This window comes from Oryzias latipes, chromosome 24, assembly GCF_053564925.1.
Source record: "Oryzias latipes strain Hd-rR chromosome 24, Olatipes_Hd-rR_3.1".
In the NCBI taxonomy this organism is placed as follows: domain Eukaryota; kingdom Metazoa; phylum Chordata; class Actinopteri; order Beloniformes; family Adrianichthyidae; genus Oryzias; species Oryzias latipes.
Genome location: NC_136260.1, coordinates 8,584,923 through 8,607,117, shown reverse-complemented (window position 1 = coordinate 8,607,117; position 22,195 = coordinate 8,584,923). Strand labels below are relative to the sequence as shown.

Below are 22,195 nucleotides of genomic sequence, written 5' to 3'. Positions count from 1 at the left end.
GTTAAGACAGTAGCGAGACTTAACATGACCAGACTAGTCACCATAGAGGTTAACGAACTGGCGTTGAACTGAGGCGTTGGGTATCCTTTTAAGCAGCAGGTAGATGAGATGAGTGGTGTCAGCTGGAGGTGATTAGAAGGAGCTCGGCTGGCAGTGTTGGAGGGGGAGGAGTCTGACAAGCACCATGACAGCAACGGTTCTTTCAAAAGTTAAGTCTACACACTAGACAGGAAATCACTCCTAACAAGGTCTGGCTCATACAAAGTGTGACAGCGGATTACTGGAGTCTTACTTACATCTAGAAATGGAGGGAACAACAACAACACAAAAATACACACAAGACAAATTGAAACCTTGTTTAACACGTTTTTATAACCTGGAACAATTTTATAGATACAAGTTTAATACCAAGTTGATTTTATTAATATGTACGTCTTTAAATAAATTTTTTTGTAATAACATACGTGGTGTTCTGTTTCTCCAGTTCCTTCAGTGTTTCCCTGTTGGCTTTCTCCGGCAGCATTTCTCAAACGTATGACTGACAGGTTGTTACACTCTCAGGATGGGACTCAGCGACCGCTCGCAGAGAAGCAGATTGTTGGTCCTTGAACAGAATTGTGTCAAGCTGTTCAAATTTTCTGCTTACTCTCCCCCAACACTGATCAATAATCCTGATTAAATCCTTTATTGACACAGTTTGAAGCCCCTTCGCCTCTTTGCGCTCCGGCGGAGGATTATATGGATACTTTGAGGACATGAAAGGATGGCAGTCCTTTTTGTTCCCCTCCGAGCTCACCCTGTGTTTGCGGAGCTGTCATAGAATATCATCAATAAACTGGGGAGGCTTTGGAACAATTTATCCAGCAGGGGGGAGTAGAGTGAAAGAAAAATCATAAAGGTGGAGTGAAGGAAGCAGCAACCAAAGGAATAACCGATAAACATAACAAAAATCAAAATACATTCGATTTTTCTTTCCCTCTGATGTTGAACTTTGGTACATTTGTTTGTTTGAATCATATGACAGTAAAACAGTGGATGTGATCGTATATTTTAAAAGCAGCTTAGGGAAATAAAAGAACAGGTGTGGGCATGAGGCAGCAGAGTGACACAGCTTTTTTTGTTTGTTCCTACTGATGGATAAAAACTGCTCTTCACAGAGCAGCAGGCATATCTCTAGAGTACAGTGTGCGGACAGCATATAATCAAAGTCCTCCTCTGTGAATTCCCACTCCTGCTGCATTAACATTCCTCACAGTGACAGCGTTCCCTGATGGAGTCATACTTCTTCTACCCTCGATTAAAGATCTGATACTTACCTGTCATCGAAGGTGACGGAGCGTCTGCCGTCGCCTTTAGGAAGATGTGTCCATTGGCCTGAAAACTGACAAGGGTCACCGGCTTTCAATTAAAAGTTACAAAACAATAAAAAAAAAAAAAAGGTGCTTCCAAAAAACATCAGAGGGCGTTTATGTCATGTAAATAATGAGCACCGTGTGTCGCATGCTCCCATCTCCACCCACATGCATACCTGTGGGAAAACCTTGCTATGTAGGTGATCACAGCAACGTGTCAAAGTGAAACAACCCACTTCTAAAACTGATTACTTAACAGAAATTGCTTGATTTAGAATGAAAGACATTGACTTTAAGTTGCTTGGCTTTGTCTTTGAGTGATCAAAAAGAGATTCATATGCCTTTTCAAGAGAAAAAAACGTTGTTTTGCCAAATAGGAACATCCAGTGAAGCCGTTAGAAATTAGAAAATGAGAGCAAAAAGCACCATGATAGTCTAATCCCTCCATGAAGATTTTCCATTAATTTTGTAAAATGCATTGATGAGGTTTTGAACATTAAAGATTTCCTGCTCTTTTTACAGGATTCCACATTTTAAATGCTCCTCTGACCCCTGTGATGGGCTGGTGACCTGACCAGACTTTACCGCACTTGTCACTCAGTGACAGCTGGGTTGGACTGCTGCCCCCTTCATGACCTTAAGCAAGATTAAAAGCTTAAGACAATCAACGTATGCAACTTCCCACAGACATTATGTCTTAGTCACAACTGCCCCTATGGGTGGATACTGGCTGTATGCGGGCCAAAATTTGGCAAACCTGACCAGGTAGATCACCCGCACAAAATTTTGAGATTGATGCATGTTCATGCATTTCTTTTCTATGGGCATGCTGTGATAAGTGCACGCTACTTACATGCCTGTTGTACACTTCGTTCTTGCAGCCTGACTGTTAGAAATAAGGAAATTGGAAAATCGGAGCTAAGTTTGTGTGGACATCCATAGGGGTCCTACGGTCACTTATGTATCAAGTACACACCCTGTGAGTGCAGCAATTGTACGTGGTTGGTACAGAGCCAGTATGTCAACATTGCTTGTATGTCATAAGTGCTTGTAACTCACAAACACTTTATGATACATTAACTACACGTACGTTTGGTAAGTTACATTTTCATGACGTCCCTTGAGGCAACTGTACAAGCCACAAAGGAACTGCAAGGCACACCTGTGCTCCCCTAAAACTTTGCAGTACTGGTCTAGGACCCTCTATGACCCCACACAACCCAAACCTGTACCGGTCAACCCCCAGGTTCATGTGACTAAGGCGTTAGACAAAGTACCTGCAAAAAAATTGGGTCATCGAAAACAAATCAAATTTTTTTTAACTGTTATCTATGCAAAGGTTGCTATTTTCTTCCAATTTCCCATATTTGATTAGGAAACTTAGTAACATTGCCCATATTTCAAACTTGCACCACTTTTAAAATCCTTATATATTTTTCCCAACACTGAAAAACTGGATGGCTTTTTCTAAAAAATGTCAAAATCATCTCCAAGTCTCTTCTCCTTAAGGTTGGTGTCCAAAGCGATGGATAGCAGAGCACCAACTAGAGACAAACATGTTATTAACTTACTTAATATGTTTCCTTTTGACATTTTTGTGAAAGCAGCCAGACAGAACTTTTAGCTAAAAACTTCTTTATGGAGAACAACATTTTGTTGTTGCAGCATAAATAACCACTTGAAGTTGTTCACTGCAATTATCCAACACAAAGAGACCTTCTATCCAATTGAAAAACGTTCAATTAGAGTCAAATGTGAATTTCAGACTTTATAGGCCTAACTTTATAACACAGGGAGAATAGATGAATGCATCAATGATTTTTGTGACCAGCGCCAAGGCTGTAGCACAAAAATATCAATTTTCTGATGAAGAGCTTAATGAATGCCTAATAGAGTTGTTATTGCCAGAAGAGCGTTCCCAGGAATGACCATTACAGTAAACCCAAGGGGTATTATGAAGCTGCTGTGCTTACAGAAGGGTGAAAGCATGACGCTCTATTGGCAGACAACAAACAGCTACAGCAATTTACTCTGTCACTTACGGAATAAATCCGTGCTGTGCATCAATGACGGGCATGCCAAAACTTTGGGTTTACATCACAGGCCACATGAATGACGACCACTAAGGGATGAATAATCAGCACGATGCTTTAGACGTGGTGTAAAACGGGAACAGATTGTAAAATTAACTGCAATGCAGCCAAGTTCAAAGACGAAGAGAAAAAAATCCTAACAAATGCATTCATAAATGAACACAGTGCAATGAATCAAATAGCAAAGCCTTAGATGAGATAGAAGCAAATAACTGCATGAAACTTCAGCTTTCAGCTTTCTTTAACCTTGGCATCAAAACTGACACAGGAGCAACTGATGAGAGCACATGATGAGATTTCTTTGTGTTTTCTACACTAAAACTTGGCATTTCCTTAAGACAAGAGAACACAAACATTCTGGTGGTAAATATTTAGAATGATCAGTAGTTTCCTTAAAGATGGTGAAGTGTTTACCCAAAGCAAAAGTATCTAATCCAGGACACAAAAACCTACGCAAAGACCAGACCAAGCTAACACACCTAAAAACGTAAGGGATTATCTAAATAAACTTTTAAACATAATGCTATGAAAATTCTCCTATTTACAAAGTGTAAAATTTACTTTCTTTTTTTCTTTTTGGTGCAAACATGGCACTCTTTACTGTACGAGCACTCATTTATCATGACAACAGATCACTTAGCACCAATCACAGTATTCTCCCCTGAATTCTGCATCATGTCTGCAGTGCATTCTAGCAAGAAACACAAGGTTGTTACAATGAGGTTGCCAGAGCGCCAACAGGGATTTGGCCAATTCATTTGCAATCGCTTATCAGAGTTACGTTGAATAATTGTTTAAAAAAAAAGTTTAAAAAATGGTTGTCTAATGGAGTGTTTTTCAACCTTTTTGAGCTACGGCACACTTTAACCTTTGTCAAAAATCCCCCGGCACACCAGCATCCCAAAAAAAAAAAAAAAAAGGGGAGAAACTCAGTCTGTATTGATCTAAAGCCCCTCCACAATCTCAAATCCTTTTTTGTGATAATTGTGGCAGAAAAAGCTGGAAGTTGCAGCTGTTTTTTCCAAAAGATGTAATAAAAGTTAAGTCAAAAGATTTAAAAACTGTTTGATGTGTGTTCGTTGTGGTTTCAAGATGTTTAACAAGGAATACTCATTGTGCGCTGAGACGCTGTCACTTTAACCCAATGCATCATGGGAGATGTAGTGAAAACAGCTGCATAATGCAGACAGACTTGTGTCTCTGAGCTTCATTGTTTTGTTCACTTGTTCCACGGTCTGACACCAGATTCTGTAGAAAGCTACACAGCTAAAGACGAGCTTTAGCTGGTATTTTTGATGGAACTGAGCGACTTTATGAGCTAAATCGGAACAAGGAAGAGAAGATTTTAACCAATTCTGATTGGTCAGACTGATGACGTGTGATTAAGACTCCAAAAATGATTGGTGGAGACAGTTAAAGGGACGGGACTTTTCCTAAAACAGCTAAAGCTACGGCTAAATGGCGGTAGCGTCATTCTTATCCAAATGTCGTTAATAGAATCAAATAAACACAAAGAAAAAAGTATTTTACGATCTTTCATATTCCTAACTACTCAGTGTTTAATCTGGGCCTGTTTGGATGAGCAAAGAGCTGATATCCTGGAGATGGTTAATGTTTTTGGATCAGTTAATGAGGGGAATTTCCCACGGCACACCTTCATTGGTGTTTATAGTAAAATACAGTAAAGCTTTTTTTACAGCATTTTACTGCTGACATTGCTGTAAGATACTGCCCAGTGTACATAAATCTGTTACAGTGCAGCTGTCCCAAAGAACCGAATCCTGTGATAGCATGACCAGGATGACTGAGAACCATCACAGACTCATTAATCAACGAGTCTTTCAGCATCTTGACCTACCAACGGTCGCAACAGTATTGAGAAGAAGAGGCTGACTTGGCCACCTTCACTGAAACCAGCTGAACCCGGATCAGCGATTCGAGTCTGTGCCGCTCTGATCTGTGATGGGGACGTGCTATGTTTTGCTGAGCGGGTCTGAGGTCACAGCCACTCATGCATCATGGCAGCATTTTGAGCAGCTACTGGGGATTCAAACTGTCCTCAAGGACACCTTAGCAGGGAGGGCACCACAGAGTGCTCATGCACACTAATGACAACTTGTCTTTTGTCTGCTCTGGAATTCACTGTCTCTTTAGCTCCACTGGTGACATGGCTGGAGGACGGTACATGGCTAGCACGTGCAGAGATCTCAAGCTACTCGTTTATAACATGCAGACACCTCAAAGGACCATTTGCACTAGGTTAACTCAACTTTCTGCAGTTTCACTGAACAGCTTGACGGAATATTGCCAATTCATGAAGCCAAAACTTCTTCAACTGTAGACGACTCTTCACCACCTCCGCCCACATGTTGATGTTTGCGTCATCATTTCTTCTCCGGTCATCAGTGTAGATTTCCTGCCAGCGATGAGTCTCGCACAGTGACCACACCGAGGAAGAGGTCTGACGATGAGGCACGAGGGGTAAATCTGTCAGTGTGTCAAAAACCATGGCTTCAGTTTAACTGAGAGGGAGAAGATGTCACGCAAAGACCAAGAAACTGACCCACTTGTGTGCAATCAATTTAAAGACTCACTCCGATGAAAGTCTATTTTTTTGTCGTTTTTTTTACCCTTTTCTTGTGTCATTTTTCTGATTGAGGACAGAAAATTCGACTTAAAATTGCATTTCTGTTTTTTGTTTAAATCCTTATGAATCAAGAGCAAACAAAAAATGCCATTTGAAAAAAGAGCATATTTGTGACACCGGAAGTACACTGGGCTACAAGCTACCTGCTCCTGATGAACTACTGCCACTCTGCAGAAACTATGTCCAAGAAATGTTTTGTCTTTTTATTTAAGCTCAAAACAGCACAACTATAACTAAAAGACCACTGGAAACGCTTTTAAAATAGCTCAAAAGGTGATCGGAGTGGGACTGACATTCAACAAGGCACAAAAATTATCCTAACAAACAAGATGATCAGAAAGAACCCCCACAGAAGCCTGACCTAAAGTAATAAGGAAGTAAAAATGGACAAACCCCTGATCCTGATGGAAAAAGCATCTCTAAAGCCACATTATCCAGGTTTCACCATCCGAGCACGTCCACTGCAGCATAAACCTGTACTGCAGCCATTCATCAGAAGGCAAATTATCAGTGGCACATTACGGCTATACTGATAATCAAAGCTTGCTGTTGTTTTAATGAAGGAACTAATGGACAGCCCTGTAGCAAAATCAGCCACACCAATAAGACATCTTTGCTTACTGTGTAATAAAAATAAATGGTCCACAGCTCTGTAAAAGGCCTATGTGGCCAAAGGACCTTAGCTTTAAACCTTACCTATCACTGTGATGACCAACAATGGTGTGGCTTACATGCAATATTTGTATTTACATGTTGTCTTTTAAAAAAATAAAATAAACTTTAATTAAAGTTGTGTTACTAAAAAGGATAAAAAAAAACTTGTTATTTGATGTCTTGTTTTGTTTTAGCACTTTTTCACATAATTAAATCATATCACTAAAGGCTCCACTAAAGTATTGATATTGCAATAAAGCATATTCGAAAAAGAAAAAAAATAGTTCTATTCAAATATTGTATATCTGTTAAAGCTTTAGAAATCTTCATTAAAGTGTGGCTGCCTCTTAATCCAGATTTCCACAACCTTCATCTTCAATTCGCTGCGACCTTTACATTTGGTTAATTCTGTAATCATAAGTGCAACCTGCTAATCATCTGGCCAATCAAATCAATTACTGGCCCGTCTCTCAGTGGAGAAATGTGTGGATCAGCAATTCTGAAGGGAGAAGATCAAGTGAAACTGGAGGAAAAAAGCAGTTCCAGCTCCCAGACATTCACTGCTCTCAGTAGGACTATGCAGTGTGGAGCTCCACACATTGAGCTCTTATTAATGTGGTTTTCTTCCTGCTCCTTCTGTTCTAAATGACTGCAGCAGGGTTGTATACACCCTGACTAACGCTTGGCATGTTTTATGTGACCAGAGAAGCTAGGCAAAACCAAAATTTAGTTTGGCACAGTGGAACACTTTGACAAAAAAAATGACAACTCGAAGCCCCCCCCCAAAAAAAAAACCTGGGAGGTGCAGATTGCAGCCTCCTGTTTGTCAGCAGCTTAGTTCTCCTTGTATGTCTTCGATTTTTCCAACTTTTTTTGTCCAAGCATTTGTTAGCACATTTTACCAAACTTTCTGAGAACGAACAAGGCTAAAAACGTTGAACCAGTGCTAAAAGAAATCTTCAAAAATGTTGAGTTGTTTTGATTTCTGAGATAAGCTGCTAGCCCTCTATCTTTTATTTTAGCTTTTCGTTACAACAGGATTTCATGAAAGTTGGATCCAAGCAACATTTGGATAATAGGGCTTAATGAGAGAGCCTATAAAGCATCGCTAAGGCGTTCACTGGAGTTCTGTGACGATGACGCAATCCCCCCCCATTGCCTGCGGCTGCCAATCCCACGCATGATGAGACAGACTCTCTTCTCCGCAGAGTCACATTGGCCATCAGCGCACGTAGCAGCGGTCCATTTCTATTCTTTAAAGCGCTCCCCGTCAATACTTTGCTCTCAACAGGATATGAAAGATGAGGAGATGGCAGACAGGGAGGGCAGAAACCCAAAGCCGACACAATAGGAGCGATGGCAATCAGCACAGCCAGGACACATCAGCCTCTGGTAATTCAAGATGCACAAGGGAACTTATTTAGCTGCACTTATTGCGTATACCAAATGAACAGCAGGGAAGGGAAGCAGTGCCGGTGATGGTGCTACTCAGCTTCTGGGGTAGACGGGGAGAAAATGACAGCCTACATCGTTAGGAAACCAACGCAGCCCACACTGAGCGCTGCAGCTGCCACATCGCATGCCAGTGCTACTCAGGAAGCACTCTGCGCCCTGGACTGGAGATGTAAACTTGCAGAAAAATAGATAACACTCTTTGAATCATATTTATAGTTAGTACTTTGCTTTATACATTGTATAGCTAAAAAATGTGGCGTCATTGTGGAAGCGGTTTTTGCCAACATTCAGTAAGAAGTTTCTCAAATCAATTTAACAGCATGAACTTAACTTCAATGAATTTATAACTTTTAGAAAATCTGTAAATGCTTTAGATTTGATTCTCGTTTTGGGTTTTTGCAAACCATCTTATCCTTGGAAAGCTATTTTAGTTTTCCATGTCAGGTTGAAAGCAGGGCTTTTTACTGTCAATAATACCTTAAAAGTGGCAAAGTCTTTGGATCATTTTCTAAAAAACAAAAAACTACTTCAGTATTTCCCTTTCAGTCTACTACAGTAACAAGGAGGAAGGGTGTGAAGTAGAACACGCACATCAGTTTTTATTGAATATTTGCTCCATGTTATCCTTTAAAATGCATTGATTGAGCGATGCTTCAAGTATTCATCATGAGACTTTTCTTGACAAACTTAAATACGTTTTTTTGTTCCTATCTAAACAGAGAAAGCTTTTTTTAGTGTCTAAAAAGCTTTATCGGGTGCTAAAGAGATGAACTGATGCAACAATTCACTTTCCCAATGATTTGTTTCAAACCTAATTATTTAGGTTTTGTTTTGCTTCGTTATATGACTTGTGTGAGAACAAAAAAGCAACAAACTGGTAACGTTAATAAGCAGGTATTAGTGAAGAAAAAGCTTTTATTTAGCGTATGGTAAGTCTGGTGTAATGTAAATGGTTGGTGTATTTCAATAATATACGGTTTGGTTTTAAAACGAGAACTACAGCACCTTTAGTAACTAATGACACATATTTAAATAACACAAAGTTTCAGCTTTAATCCTAAAGTTTTATAAGCCTTATTTCCTCTCCGGGGGTGCTGCTCTCCAAAAACTGATTCAGTCTATTTCCCATGATGCCTCTCTCCCACCTTTGTTCTACTTTTAAAGTTATCCCATCTTCTACGTTTGACTGTTGTTGTTGATGTTGTCAGGCCAACCAGTTGTATCCGGGAGCAAACAATGTGATGACGGAGTTGCCGGGCAACAACAGCACCATTACAAGAAACTGGTTGGAAACGGTCCCTGATCCAGACCTGACGTGAGACAGCTTGAGAGGGTTTCCTGTGATGCTCCCACAAAGGGGGACGATAAAGAAAAGTGAACAATCCGGCTGCAGGATGCCCTAAAAATTGGCAGAATTTTGAAATAAAAGACAAATGTGAATATAAGTAGATATTTTTCCTCTCAATAGAACAGATTTTCATCTTTTTATGAATCTGAAGGAGAATAAATCTTATTATTTATTTCTCTTCTGTTAGGAAACACATTTGAATTTTTTTATAACAGTACAAGCTTTAAAACATTTAAGCCATTTTTTTATGGAAATAAATCAATTTTAGTCTTTGTTGCCAAACAAAAACATACAGATGTAGCTGTAAACTTATTTACAAAGTTTTATAACTCAGCTGTAGGACACATGAGTTTTGAAAGCGACCAGCAGCACATCCATCCACATTTGGTTGTTCTTATTAGTGTTCTTGGCGAAAGGATAGTTGACACAGTACCAAATCAAAACAGTGCGCTCATGTTAATGAAGCAACATGGCAGCCGGAGCAACAGCGCGACTCACTGATGTGTTTTTAATGGCTTCTGGACAGCAAGGGAGCTCTGTGGCACCGAGGGACCGCCAATCTGAAACAAGCTTTGGGCACATTCACTTGCTGCTGGCTCAAGTCTTGGTGGATTTATTTTTGGCCACATATCAGGTTTAAATACCGATATCCTGGTATTAGGAGAATACTTTCACTTGTCTGTTGATCTTGAAATGTCACTCGAGATCTTTTTCAAGTGTGAAGAAGTCCTTTATCCTGTACACGTAGATAGAAAACAAAGGAAATTCGTCTGACAGAAGAAAGACACGCTGTTCCAACTGACCCAAGAGGCTTGTCAGATTGGACCCAGCCTCCACCCGCCGTCCTTCTGCCCTGGACCTCTGCAGAAGATTCTCCACCATCCAGAAGAGCTGACACGAGTTCAGGTAACTGTCCAGAGGAAAGTTGTCAGGCTCTGAGCATTCCTGCACCTACGATGCAAAAACATTTCAGATGATTTACTTACTGCTTACCAAGTCAGAAAAAAAGAACTTCTATGTCCAAAAAAGATCCAATTTCATCTCAGAGAGGACCAATGCACCACTAATCCCACAGGTATTTTTTATAAATAAGAGCTTACACAGCCTTTTTTGCAGTTCATTTTTATAAATGTACTTTTGAATAAAAGAACCCTAAAATCCAAAGCAATTTCTAAAGAACAAAATTTTAATTCCGTACACATTTTCTAGAAATCCTTTTTATGCTAAAGTTTTGTTTACTTGCGCCACAAAAAATTCATTTGAAAAACTTTTCATCTTTTTTTTTAAGCTGCTTATGATTTTCTAATGTTGCATGTATTTATTTCAGAAATGTAACTTATCCCTTATTGAGTATTCATTTCTCAAGGCACATTTGTGTATTTGGGGCAAAATCTTTTAAACTCCACTTCTGTTCCTGCAGAATCTCTCTTTTGTGGCATTCTAATGGGACATTATATGGGGCATCTGCGGTAAAGAGGTAGAGGGGTAAACCCCTGGAGGATCGCCGGTTCAGTTCCTGTCTGGCCTGCCCATGTGTTGAAGGAAAAAACACTGAACCCCACATTCCTTCAGGAGGTTGAAGTCAGTGTTCGGCAGGGAAGCTGCCATCAGTGTGTGAATGTAAAGGACTGTGACTGTAAAGCTCTTTGGTCATTATTTAAGGTAGAGAAGCGCCTATAAGTGAACACTATTAGCTATTTTCTTAAAAACGAAATGCAATAAACTGTGTGCTTGTAGTTGGTTTCCCTTTTGATCAATTAAAAGTTCATCCTGAGTTTTCAGTTAACTGAATTTGTCTACTGATTACTGAAGTGGTATTGTGCATCAGATATTGCGATAAATGCAGCAACACATACGTCCTACACTTACCAAAAGTGACGACAACACAAAAAACAGCATGAATGCTTTCACAAAATGCACCAACACTGCACTCAATAAAGTAAGTGTTAATTATTCAAATAAACAAAACTGCCGCACTTATCCTGCCTTTTTCTGTGTTTAGAAGTGTGAATGTGTGTTTGAATTGTGACATGTCTAAATGTATGTGTGTGTGTGTGTGTGTGTGTGTGTGTGGCCTAGATGTTATGAGGAAAAACAAGCACCAGATGGTTATCAGGTATTTTCTCCAGGCTGCAGCCTTCTGAGAGCTGACAGGATGTGACAACACCACCTCTTTAACCCCTTACAAACACACATATGCACCACATCCACCCATCAGGAATGGGCCTTTTGGCAAAGATGACATGATTTTTTTTCCTCCTCTTACATAAATCCTCAGATACTTGAAAAGTGACTGTATAAGCACATTTTTGAAGACACAGTTCAGTTTACGCTCCACTAAAGTGAAATGTCTTCACTGTGTTCTTTGATTTGTGCACTTATAGGAGTCCTACTATCTTAGTAGGTGCTGTAATTTCCTGCCTTTAAAGTGTGTAAAGGTATTCAGGCTTTAAGCTGGCAGTCGTTTTGCACAGTAGTGAGCACACCCAGGCAGTCATCCTTAAATATGGAGGCAAACGAACCTATTAAGTGATGGATTTTTTCATGTGAATATTCCTACTAATGCGTAATACACAAGTTGTGGTAAAGAGGCCTGGATCCCAACACCTGTAACAGCGTCACAGACCTCTGAGATCAGTTTGAAAACATTAGGAGTGCCACTGTCAGTAGGGGTCATGGCCCTGGTCTAACATACAATAGGAGTCTAAAAATAAATGCATCAGGAAGCAACTTTAGAGAGTTCCAGTCAGTCATATAGTTGCACAGAAACATCATTGGTGAAAAAGCCTAATGATCCTCAGAGACCTTTCACATTTCTTTTTTCTCGGTGTGATCGATCATCTTTTACAAAAGGTGGTAGAGGAAAGTAAGCTGCTTTCATTCATTGGTTGAATGCTGTAAAGCATTCAACCCTTTGTTTTCCTGTTTCTCTTTATTTATTTTTATAGTATCTTCCGCCGTTTTTTGGCGTTTAACTCCTTCTACAATTTTTAACCGATTTTTACCATTCAACTTTTAAAATGTTCAGCTCTTTCAGCTCATTCCTGCTATGACTTTTGGTTTTTCAAATCCTTTTACTTTTTAAGATATTCCATGTTTTCCGGGAATTTTTGCTCCATTGAAATACATGGAGAATTTTTCGTTCAGAAGTTCACAGTTAAACTCCTTCTACAATTTTTCACCTATTTTAACCGTTCGACTATGAAAATGTTCAGCTCTTTCATCTTATTCTAGCTATGACATTTTGGTCCTTCAAATCTTTGAACTTTTCCAGATATTCCCGGATATTCCCAGATTTTCCAATCTTTTTGCTCCATTGGCCACACCTTTGCTTCTTTAAACAATTGTAACTTTAACATTCTTTTGGCTAGAGACACCGTTCAAATATTGAAATGTTCACAAGGTTTAGGACTTCAACATAAGGTTCAAAATTATTATGGGATGGCAACACCACCTACAGTTTGGCGGCCATTTTGTGCCAAAATGTGAGGCAATTTTAAACTTCTTCAAACTTTCACCTATTTTTACCATTCTACTATTACAATGTTCAACCCTTTCATCTTATTCCTTTCAGCTATGACTTTTGATCCTTCAAATCTTTGAACTTTTCCAGATATTCCCGGATATTCCCAGATTTTCCAATGTTTTTGCTCCATTGGCCACACCTTTGCTTCTTTAAACAATTGTAACTTTAACATTCTTTTGGCTAGAGACACCGTTCAAATATTGAAATGTTCACAAGGTTTTGGAATTCAACATAAAGTTCAAAATTATTATGGGATGGCAACACCACCTACAGTTTGGCGGCCATTTTGTGCCAAAATGTGAGGCAATTTTAAACTTCTTCAAACTTTCACGTATTTTAATCCTTCTACTAATACAATGTTCAACCCTTTCAGCTTATTCCTTTCAGCTACGACTTTTAGTCTTTCAAATCTTTGAACTTTTCAAGATATTCCAAGATTTTCCAGGATTTTCCAAGATTTTTGCTTCATTTAAATACATGGAGAATCCTTGAAAACCTTTGTTGCTTTCAAGCATTATAACTTTAACAAGCTTTCAGCTAGAGGCACCGTTCAAACATTGAAATGCTCACAAAGCTTTGGACTTCAACATACGTTTTGAAATTATTATGGGATGGCAACACAACCTACTGTTTGGTGGGCATTTTTTGACAAAATCTGAAGCAAATGTTGCAATAAACTTCATCCATGGCTGGAACTGAACATATTGAAATTCACTGGATCTGGACATATAAGGAATGTGGGCGTGGTTAGCAAACAAACTTCGTTGCTAAGGACGTCCAAAGGTTTACTTTTTCCGATTTGTCCGAAACTGACGTCGATTTGTTCGTCATCCCCAGGCGACCGAAACATAAAATGGTTGCTATGGAGATAAAATCAATAGGAAAGCCGCCATTTTGGAAAAAGTGGATTTTCTGTCAACTTAGAACATGTAGCTTTTAACAATATGATACTCTCAAACAAAGTGTTTTTTTGAGTCAGTTGATGATGCTGATTCCAATGCTAGTACTTTTAACCATTTTAGCAACATCTTCAAATTTTCAACAGTCCAGTCATTTTTGTATCAACTTAAGCTTTCATGCTTAACTCCTTCTACATTTTTTGACCTATTTTAGCCATTCTACTATTACAATGTTCAACTTTTTCAACTTTTTCCTGCTATGATTTTTTTTAAATCTTTTAACTTTTAAAGATATTCCGGGATTTCCCAGGATTTTTGCTTCATTAAAATACATAGGAAATCTTTTTTTTTAACTTCTTTCACAGTTTTTTACCTACTTTAACCATTCTACTTTTAAAATGTTGAGCTCTTTCAGCTCTTTTCAGCCATTTCTTCAGCAAATTCAGCTTTCATTCAGCATTATAGCATTCAACCCTGCATTTTCTTCTGGAAATGCAGCTCCTTCTAGTTTTCATTACATTCATTCAGAACCACATTTTAAATAGGCATTCCACAGGATTCTGTGCTTGGTTTCACACTTATCACCTTTTACATGCTTTGATAAAGGAAACGTGTTAGACAACACTGTTTGACAAATGACCATCATGACTTTAAGCTGTATTTAAACTTAAGCCTGCTTCTGATTTGCCTTCATGTCATCATTTTTCATGTATGTTTACACAGTAATGCAAATACTTACCTTCAAAACAGATGGGAAATAGACTGACAAAGAAAAAGAGATGTGGATAGCATACGTTGACCTGCTGCTAAAATGACAAATTAAAAGATGTAAGGTAATAGAAAAGATAGACCAAAATAGGATAATAAAAAGAAAGACTAAAAGGCATTTTTTCCAGAACAACCCTTCGTCCTTGAGTTGTTCTGGACTTATCGGACCAAAGTACGTTCATCTGGAACGGAGAACCCGGCTCCTTCCTGAGCGAAACGATGGCTGGACCTTCCTACGATGTTTATACTTGCGTATAATTGTCTGAACAGATGAACATGGCACCTCCATGCATCTGGAAATTGCACCCAAGGATGAACAAGACTTGGGCAAATCCACAGTTTTCTTCCTAATAACTTAACTGATATGTATTGATTTTTTTCCATGATGTTTTACAAACAAGCAAGTGTGTTTCAAATGTGCCTAAAATATGTCTACAGGTGTGTTTCTAATAAACTCAAGTGCTGTCAATAGACATATCAAGGGCTTCCAAAGAGATGACATCATCATCTTGGGTTTCCCAAACTGTTCAAAGGCATAGTGATCTTAGCATATGTCAACTTTTTGACTTTGATAAAAGTAATAAAAACGTGTTTAAAAAAACAAAAACAAAAATTATGTTCATTGTAATTGAGCTAAAATTACATGTTTGACAGTGAAAAAAAAGCATCTGTGTGTTTTCATATAGTGAATATAAACGCTTGTTTTCAACTGTAATTAACAAAGAAAATAATTATCTAGGCAGACCAGAATTACAATTTCTGCGTATAGTTAGCGCCAACATGGAATGAATAGTTAAAAACATTAAGAAAATTAAAAAATATAGTTTTTATTTTAGCTAGCTGGATATTTTCCTTAAATTTTAAACTGCTATTCGTGGCGCATAATTTCCTTTAGACGTGAAAATTATTATAGTGCAGAGCCAGAGAACGATGATGTTTCTTTTAAAGTAACATTATCTCCGTTGGTAAAAATGGTTTGTAACCAATTGGATTGTCTGTGGTATCCACCTTTGTTTTTCCCCAAAAACATTGAATTTCTTCTGTGTAGCAGTATGATCAAGTTATTACCAAAACACAAAAACAGAATGATTACTCTTCTCTGGGAGAGCCTCACAGATCTACAGTAGACTTCAAACGAATGAAACCTAACTTTTTACCTTAAATGAATCCCCTGCATAAAGAATATTTGATTAAAATAGAAAATTATCTGACATCTGGACTGCATAGGTAAAAACAGAAAACAAAAATCCAACAGTAAATCTGCATGAGTCTCAGCCCGGGCTGTTGTAAGAATCAGACGGCTAACAGCAGGAAAGACGATTGTTTGTTGGCTTGTTAGCCCTCCTCCGGGAACCAGCTGGCTGCCGGCAGACATGACAGGATTTCAGAGAGGCTTTTAATAACTGTGACCAACTACTCCCTTCGTTCAGACCGAACACATAAGGTCAAAGCTGACTTTATCTTCAACATCGCTGATCTCACTGAGTGACCCCACGACCATGTCAAAGAAAAGGCCATCTAACAATCAGCCTTTCAAAGCATTCTGGGTTCTGTCTCTGAAAATTTCCCTCTGGAAACAAACATTTCGGGTATTCTTGGGGCAAAGTTGCTCTTCATGGTCCTTGCAAAACAATAATGAGTACACGGCTCTTCATTCGTTTTTAAAAAGCAATCACATTTACATGTCAACTTCTATTTCAGCAGCCACGAAAAAAAAAGCAGCTTTCTAACGAAATTACACAAATTACCGTAAGATAATGGAAAATGTCCATTTTCTCTGAAAAGATTTGCATGTTGTTTTTATAAGAGGGACAAAAACAATAAAAAGAATAACTTTGGATTATTGTGACTTTAAAAAAAGAAGATTGTTTGACTCACTTTAAAAATAAATAAATAAATAATTTATCTCACTATTAGATCCTGATTTTTTTTAAATAACTTAAGTGCTTACACTTGCAATACCTATAAAGTTTTATTAAAAACAGATAAAACAAAATCACAAAATAAGCAATGATTTTCCAAAATAAGGAAGTTGGGGTTTTATTCACACTTTTTGTAAACATCTAGAAAAAATCTAGATAGGTAATCTTTAGTCAATTAGAACCAAAACTATTAAAAAAAAGTATTTTCTTAAATTGGGATTTATAATAGTATTCAAACCGGTTTGCTTGCAAACAAAATATGTGCTAGAATGTGTGCCTTAAATCCTGAAAAAGCTTTTCCTTTTTATGCTACTGTGAAACTTTGAAAGTGCCAGACATTATATGACTCTCCTAAATGCTGTCAGCTTGTTTTCAAGCTTTTAGAATCGTGTAAAATTCACTGGAACACAAAAGAACTACAGAGACAAGGCGATGTGACAGTGTGAAACTCTAAAGCACAAACGTCAAGGGAAATAGTAGAAAAAAGTGAAAAATGGATCCACGGATGATGTAAAACATTGAGGAAAAAGACTATCCCAGAGAGACAGTGGGAAATTAGAGGGAGGATGGGCATCAGGTGCAAAACAGCAAATTGAGAGTGGGGTGGTAATGTAGGCAGAGTTAAGGCCAAGCTTACAAATAGCATATAATGAAGCTATGTGCAGCTCAAACTCTGAAGGGCAGTAATTTACCCGTCAAGGACAGAGATGGATTTGTCACTGGAGTAGAAAAGAAAGCCGCCAGAGTGAGAACCTCCAACCTACTCTCAACAACAATGCACCATCCGTATGCAGAGGATTAGATTGTGCAGACGTTGACCTAAGCGAGCAAACACTATACAAAGCTAAATAAAAGTTATTTTGTCTTAGATAAAGCATAACTGAACAAAAGCAAATTTGTCCTGCTACAGAAAGAAGTGGATATTTGTCTGCAATATTAACTTAATTATCACAGGAATGGATGTGAATTTGATTAGCTTTCCAGTGTATGATGCAGGTTGTAGATATGGTTGTTGTTAAAGTGGCTTATATAAAAAATAGGAATAATCTTTAAAAGTTTTACTCATTTTTAGAGCCGAATAAGGAAAACTTTTTACAATAAAGTTTGGTTAGAGCTTGGTTATATAAGAATGTTTTCAGCTGGTTTGGTTTGCTTCCAAACATGTTATTCTCAACTTCTGATTGAAGGATCGCAGGTTTGGTTCCGCCTCTGCACGCCAATGTGTCAAAGTGTCCTTGGGCAAGAAACTCAATCCCACGTTGCTCCTGGTTGAGCTTGGCACCATCATGTATAGCAGTAGAGTCGCCATCGGTTTGTGAATGCTCGTGTTCATGGGTGATTGGGACTGTGACTGTAAAGTGCTATGGGCTTTAATCAAGGTAGAAAAGCTCTATTGAAGTATGTGCCATTTACTATTTACCTAAGGCTTTTCACTTGGAGAAAATATTGCCTGAGGAACAACAAGAAAACCAGCTAGTTCCACCAATCCTCTGATTAACTTCTAACATGCCTTTACCTCCTTCCTGCTCCTCATTTGAGTCCTAAGTCTTGCCACTTCATTTTTGCTCTGTGGGCAGTTTTTTTCCCTCATAAGACACAGTGCTTATGTCAAGCACCCTCTATACTTCTGTACTTTGGTTCAAATTGAAGTCGACAAAAGGCCCTCGATTTCTAAAGAGACCGTGGTTCACTTGTTTAATCCACTTTGAACTTTTATGGCCTCTGCTTTGACCACTGAATTCTCAGATTGTCCACATCAGTCAGGACTTTGTTAGACTTGCTATCTAAGAAATTGAAGCATATACATGATCCCTTGTAGGTCTGTCCTGAAATGAAGTTGAGAGTAGTGTTCTTTAGGTGTTCATGCATCACGAAAACAACTACCTCAAGATCGCCTACAGCTGACAAGAACTTACAGGCATTGATTTTCTTCCTTTTTTTCTGCTTCTGTCCGGCAAAAGCGTCCTTCAACGGTGCGTTATTTGTTCCCCCAAAGCGTCTCCTTCTAGGAGGTCTGCTGACAATCCACTGATCCAACTGATAGAAAATCAATCCAATCTCATCCAAGTCTATTCTTTTGGAGCTTGTCTCTTGACATCTTGACAGCCTGAGGAGGGGTGGAAACACAAAGCTTTGTCTACTACACAGACAAAAACAAAAAAAGGAGTAGTGCATCCTATTGTTTTGGTCCTTCCAATCAGCAACAAGTTAGTTCTACAGGGGAATATTTTTCTTTTTGTTAAACGACGTCATGTGGCTGTAGAAATAACAGACAAGGAGGAAGTTCTGTCTATTTTATGACAGAAGGTGGTTGATTTGTATGCCTAGTGAAAGAAAACCAATATTTTAGTGGTGATTTACTTGGAAAGTCTTGAGCACAAATTTGACCACCCACAAAGACAATTCCACCATAATCTAACAGCTCAGTCTTCTGTCCTCTTTTACTATCAGATAAAGTTTAATTTAGAAAAGGACAGAATGTTAAAATCATCTTTGACCTGTCTAAAATTTTTGCGCAATTTACAAAATTGATATAAAATATAAGTTCAACTAATTTGAATAGGATCCATTATTTTAGTGCAATTTTGATTGCTTTATTTCGTTTTACAGCGCTTTGTGTTCTGCGCTCTGATTGGCTGTAGGCCGCAATCAATTAATCTCACCTGTACAGAACAAAATGTGTTCAAGTTACCAAGTTTATATAAATCTTCGGTCGCTAAATGTACTGTGTGTTTGAAAGTTACCAAAGTTAAACTTTTTAATTCTAATATACTGGATTTATTTTTCTACAAAGATTTGAACTTTGAGAGTTTAAACAAGAGCAAAATGGTTTAAAATGTTCATGTCTTTCAGAGAAAAATGTCTAAAATGTGAAGTGAGGGCTCTTACAGCCTTTAAACATCTAAAATTATCGTAAAAAAAATAAAGCTGTAGTAGAAAAATGTAGTAGAAAAAACAAATGTGCTTCCTAGTCAAGTTCAGGATTTTTTTGGCCTCATCCAGCATAACGTTTTCCAACTTTAAAGGGTAACACAAGCCTCATGACATCACGGTCTCCACTGGATAGACTTAACAGATGTGTCCAATCAAGCGAGGTTTGTATCATTTGTTTCAAGTTAGGCAATTACAGTTTATCCCAAAACATTCCTGTTCATACTGACAGAAGCTCACGCCTGCGTGTTTAGGCCGTGACTTCACAGCAGTGGAACATTCACCTGCTGAGCTCGGTTATTGTACACAACAGAAGGTAGAAGGTTAGGCTTTTTTTAGTTTTATCTTGGATTTAAGGCATCTGCCAAAACAAGTAGTAAATAAGTGTGTTTAATTTTGTTTTGTTTTTTATAAATCTTCTTTTGTTTTAGTAGCTCCAAAGACTCAACAACACAGATTTTTTCCAACGTGTTGATTTTTACTCAAATGTGTAGATGTCTCAATCAAAAACCTAGGATTATTGCTGATTATCTGATAAATTTGTCAATTTGCCAATTAAAATGATTTTACAACATTTGTACACATAATTTATTTAAAAGATATTGTGCTAACATTTATAGATAATTACTTGTTTCTGTAAATTTGCAAAGCATTTTGGACTGTAATGTGAAAAATCTGCACAATATTTAGTACAAAGTGAAGCCATTTTTGCCCCTATTGGCATTTATAGAGTATATTTATTTTTTTTATCAAAGACACCTTCTGTTTTTTGATGGTGCTGTTGTGCAAGTTTGCCTCATATACAAGTTTAATGTCAAAAAGGACAAATTAATCATGTCACCTTGGATGAGCCCAATAAGATTGAAATGATTGGTAATATTTTAACAGAAAAGCATAATGTCAGGGTCAAAAGCTCAGGTTTTCATTTTAAATTCATTGCCTGTTTAGATCCACATCCTCTTTTTCATGCTTGAGTCATGAGGTTGTGTAGTTTTCTGTCTTTTGCTATGTTTTTGATGAGAAACCAGATTGTGAATCCAGATTGACAACAGCTCAGCCAACAGGTAAATTACAGAATCTGTAAAAACAGCTATTCAGTATAATTTCAGATCATTCATTCAATCACATGCTTTGAAAGTGAGATTTAATATAAGGTCATTAAATTCAAAGGAAGCAAACTAACTCAACAACTTCACACAGACTAGGCTCAATATTCCATCTCAGAATACTACGCAGTCAAACTTTGAATCTAATTTTTCAATGTACAGATGCCATCTGAGGTCCTCCGGCGCAATTTGATGAGTCAGTCCTGCAGCAGAACAATTTGAATGTCGCGTCCTGATTTGGGCGTCAGATTTCTTAACCCCCTTAACCAGCTTGACTGTCCTGGCTAGTGATGGGCGAAGCCGGGATTCACCTTCGATAGGTCGCCAGTCTGTCACTGGGGCTACACCGGCCCCTGCTGTGGCTCTCTGTCTGCTGGCCAGCCAGCCGCCCAGGGTCCGGCAGAGCTGGGATACAGCTTCCTTCTGTAGAGTTGATGTAAAGTTGCTACAGCTAACAGTCAAGATCCCTGCATGTCAGCCACCGGTTCTAGGACCACAGACAACCATCAACTGCAAGCGACAAGCTGATTGAACATGTTGGATTCTGAGCTAACCGTTCTGCCCCAGCTGTTCCTTGGACTTGTTTATGGGGAGACTATCAACAAGGACGCAGTCTGGTGCTAACTCTTTCATAGATGTGATGTCGTTGGAGCTTCCGCCTAGAGGCGATTCCATTTCCTTTCTGCTGGTAACAAGGAACCAGGAGCTATGCAAGTAACCAGACATACACAGAAAATAAAGCAGAGAACTTTGTGCTATAAACAGTGGCAAATATATGTTTATGAATGCCTCCAATGAAGAGTCACTTACAGATATTGTTGAAACTTGGGTCTCTGAATTAAAGCACTGATTCTTTTAAAAGAACGAAGAAAAACTTGTAGATCACCAGGAGTAATCATGGGGGGAAAAGTCATCTGTATACTAGAATTTCATGCTTCTCAACATACGTTTTTGTTGTGGTAAGCCCCGGTGTGCTAAGATTTATTTACAGACAGCAGGCCAGTGAATGGATGTCTGGACTACCACTCAAGTAACAATCAAAGGTGCCAGGAGGCGCCTGGAAGAAGCTAAAAGCTGGGTTGCAGCTTTTTTTATTAAGTAACAGCCTGATGATAAAATCAACAATTATTCTTGTTTGAGAAAAAGTCTAAAAGATTAAAAAGCAAATTTTAACAAAAAAATTGTATTTATTTATTTGATTTGAAATGGTTTCTTTCAAGCAATCAAATAAGGATAATACAATACAATCATCAGTTATACATTCATACAATGACATATCAAACTTAGGATAATTAGACATAAAATTTAAAATTGCTTGAAAGGGAGTGGAAGGAAGCGAATTTTTATAATCCCACCGCTGTTCTACTGTAACCATTTTAAAACATGATTTATCATTATCCAGTTCCTAACTTTTTATCAAGACAGAATTAAGGTTAAGGATTATTAATTAATCCTTAGGTATCAATAAAGCACATGACAAAGATGAATTACTTA

General features: G+C 38.2%; 1 protein-coding gene across 2 annotated transcripts in view; it reads right to left on the bottom strand.

Annotated features, from left to right (window-relative positions):
- Positions 1 to 9,705: 9,705 nt before the first annotated feature.
- The window catches only part of mei4 (meiosis-specific, MEI4 homolog (S. cerevisiae)), a 30,432-nt gene continuing 17,942 nt past the window's right edge, over positions 9,706 to 22,195 (bottom strand). For both annotated transcript variants that reach the window (XM_011491908.4, XM_023953260.2), the window contains one exon: positions 9,706 to 10,500. In XM_011491908.4, the coding sequence (XP_011490210.1) occupies positions 10,246 to 10,500 (255 nt within the window). In that variant the 3' untranslated portion in view covers positions 9,706 to 10,245. The remainder of the gene's footprint in view (positions 10,501 to 22,195) is intronic.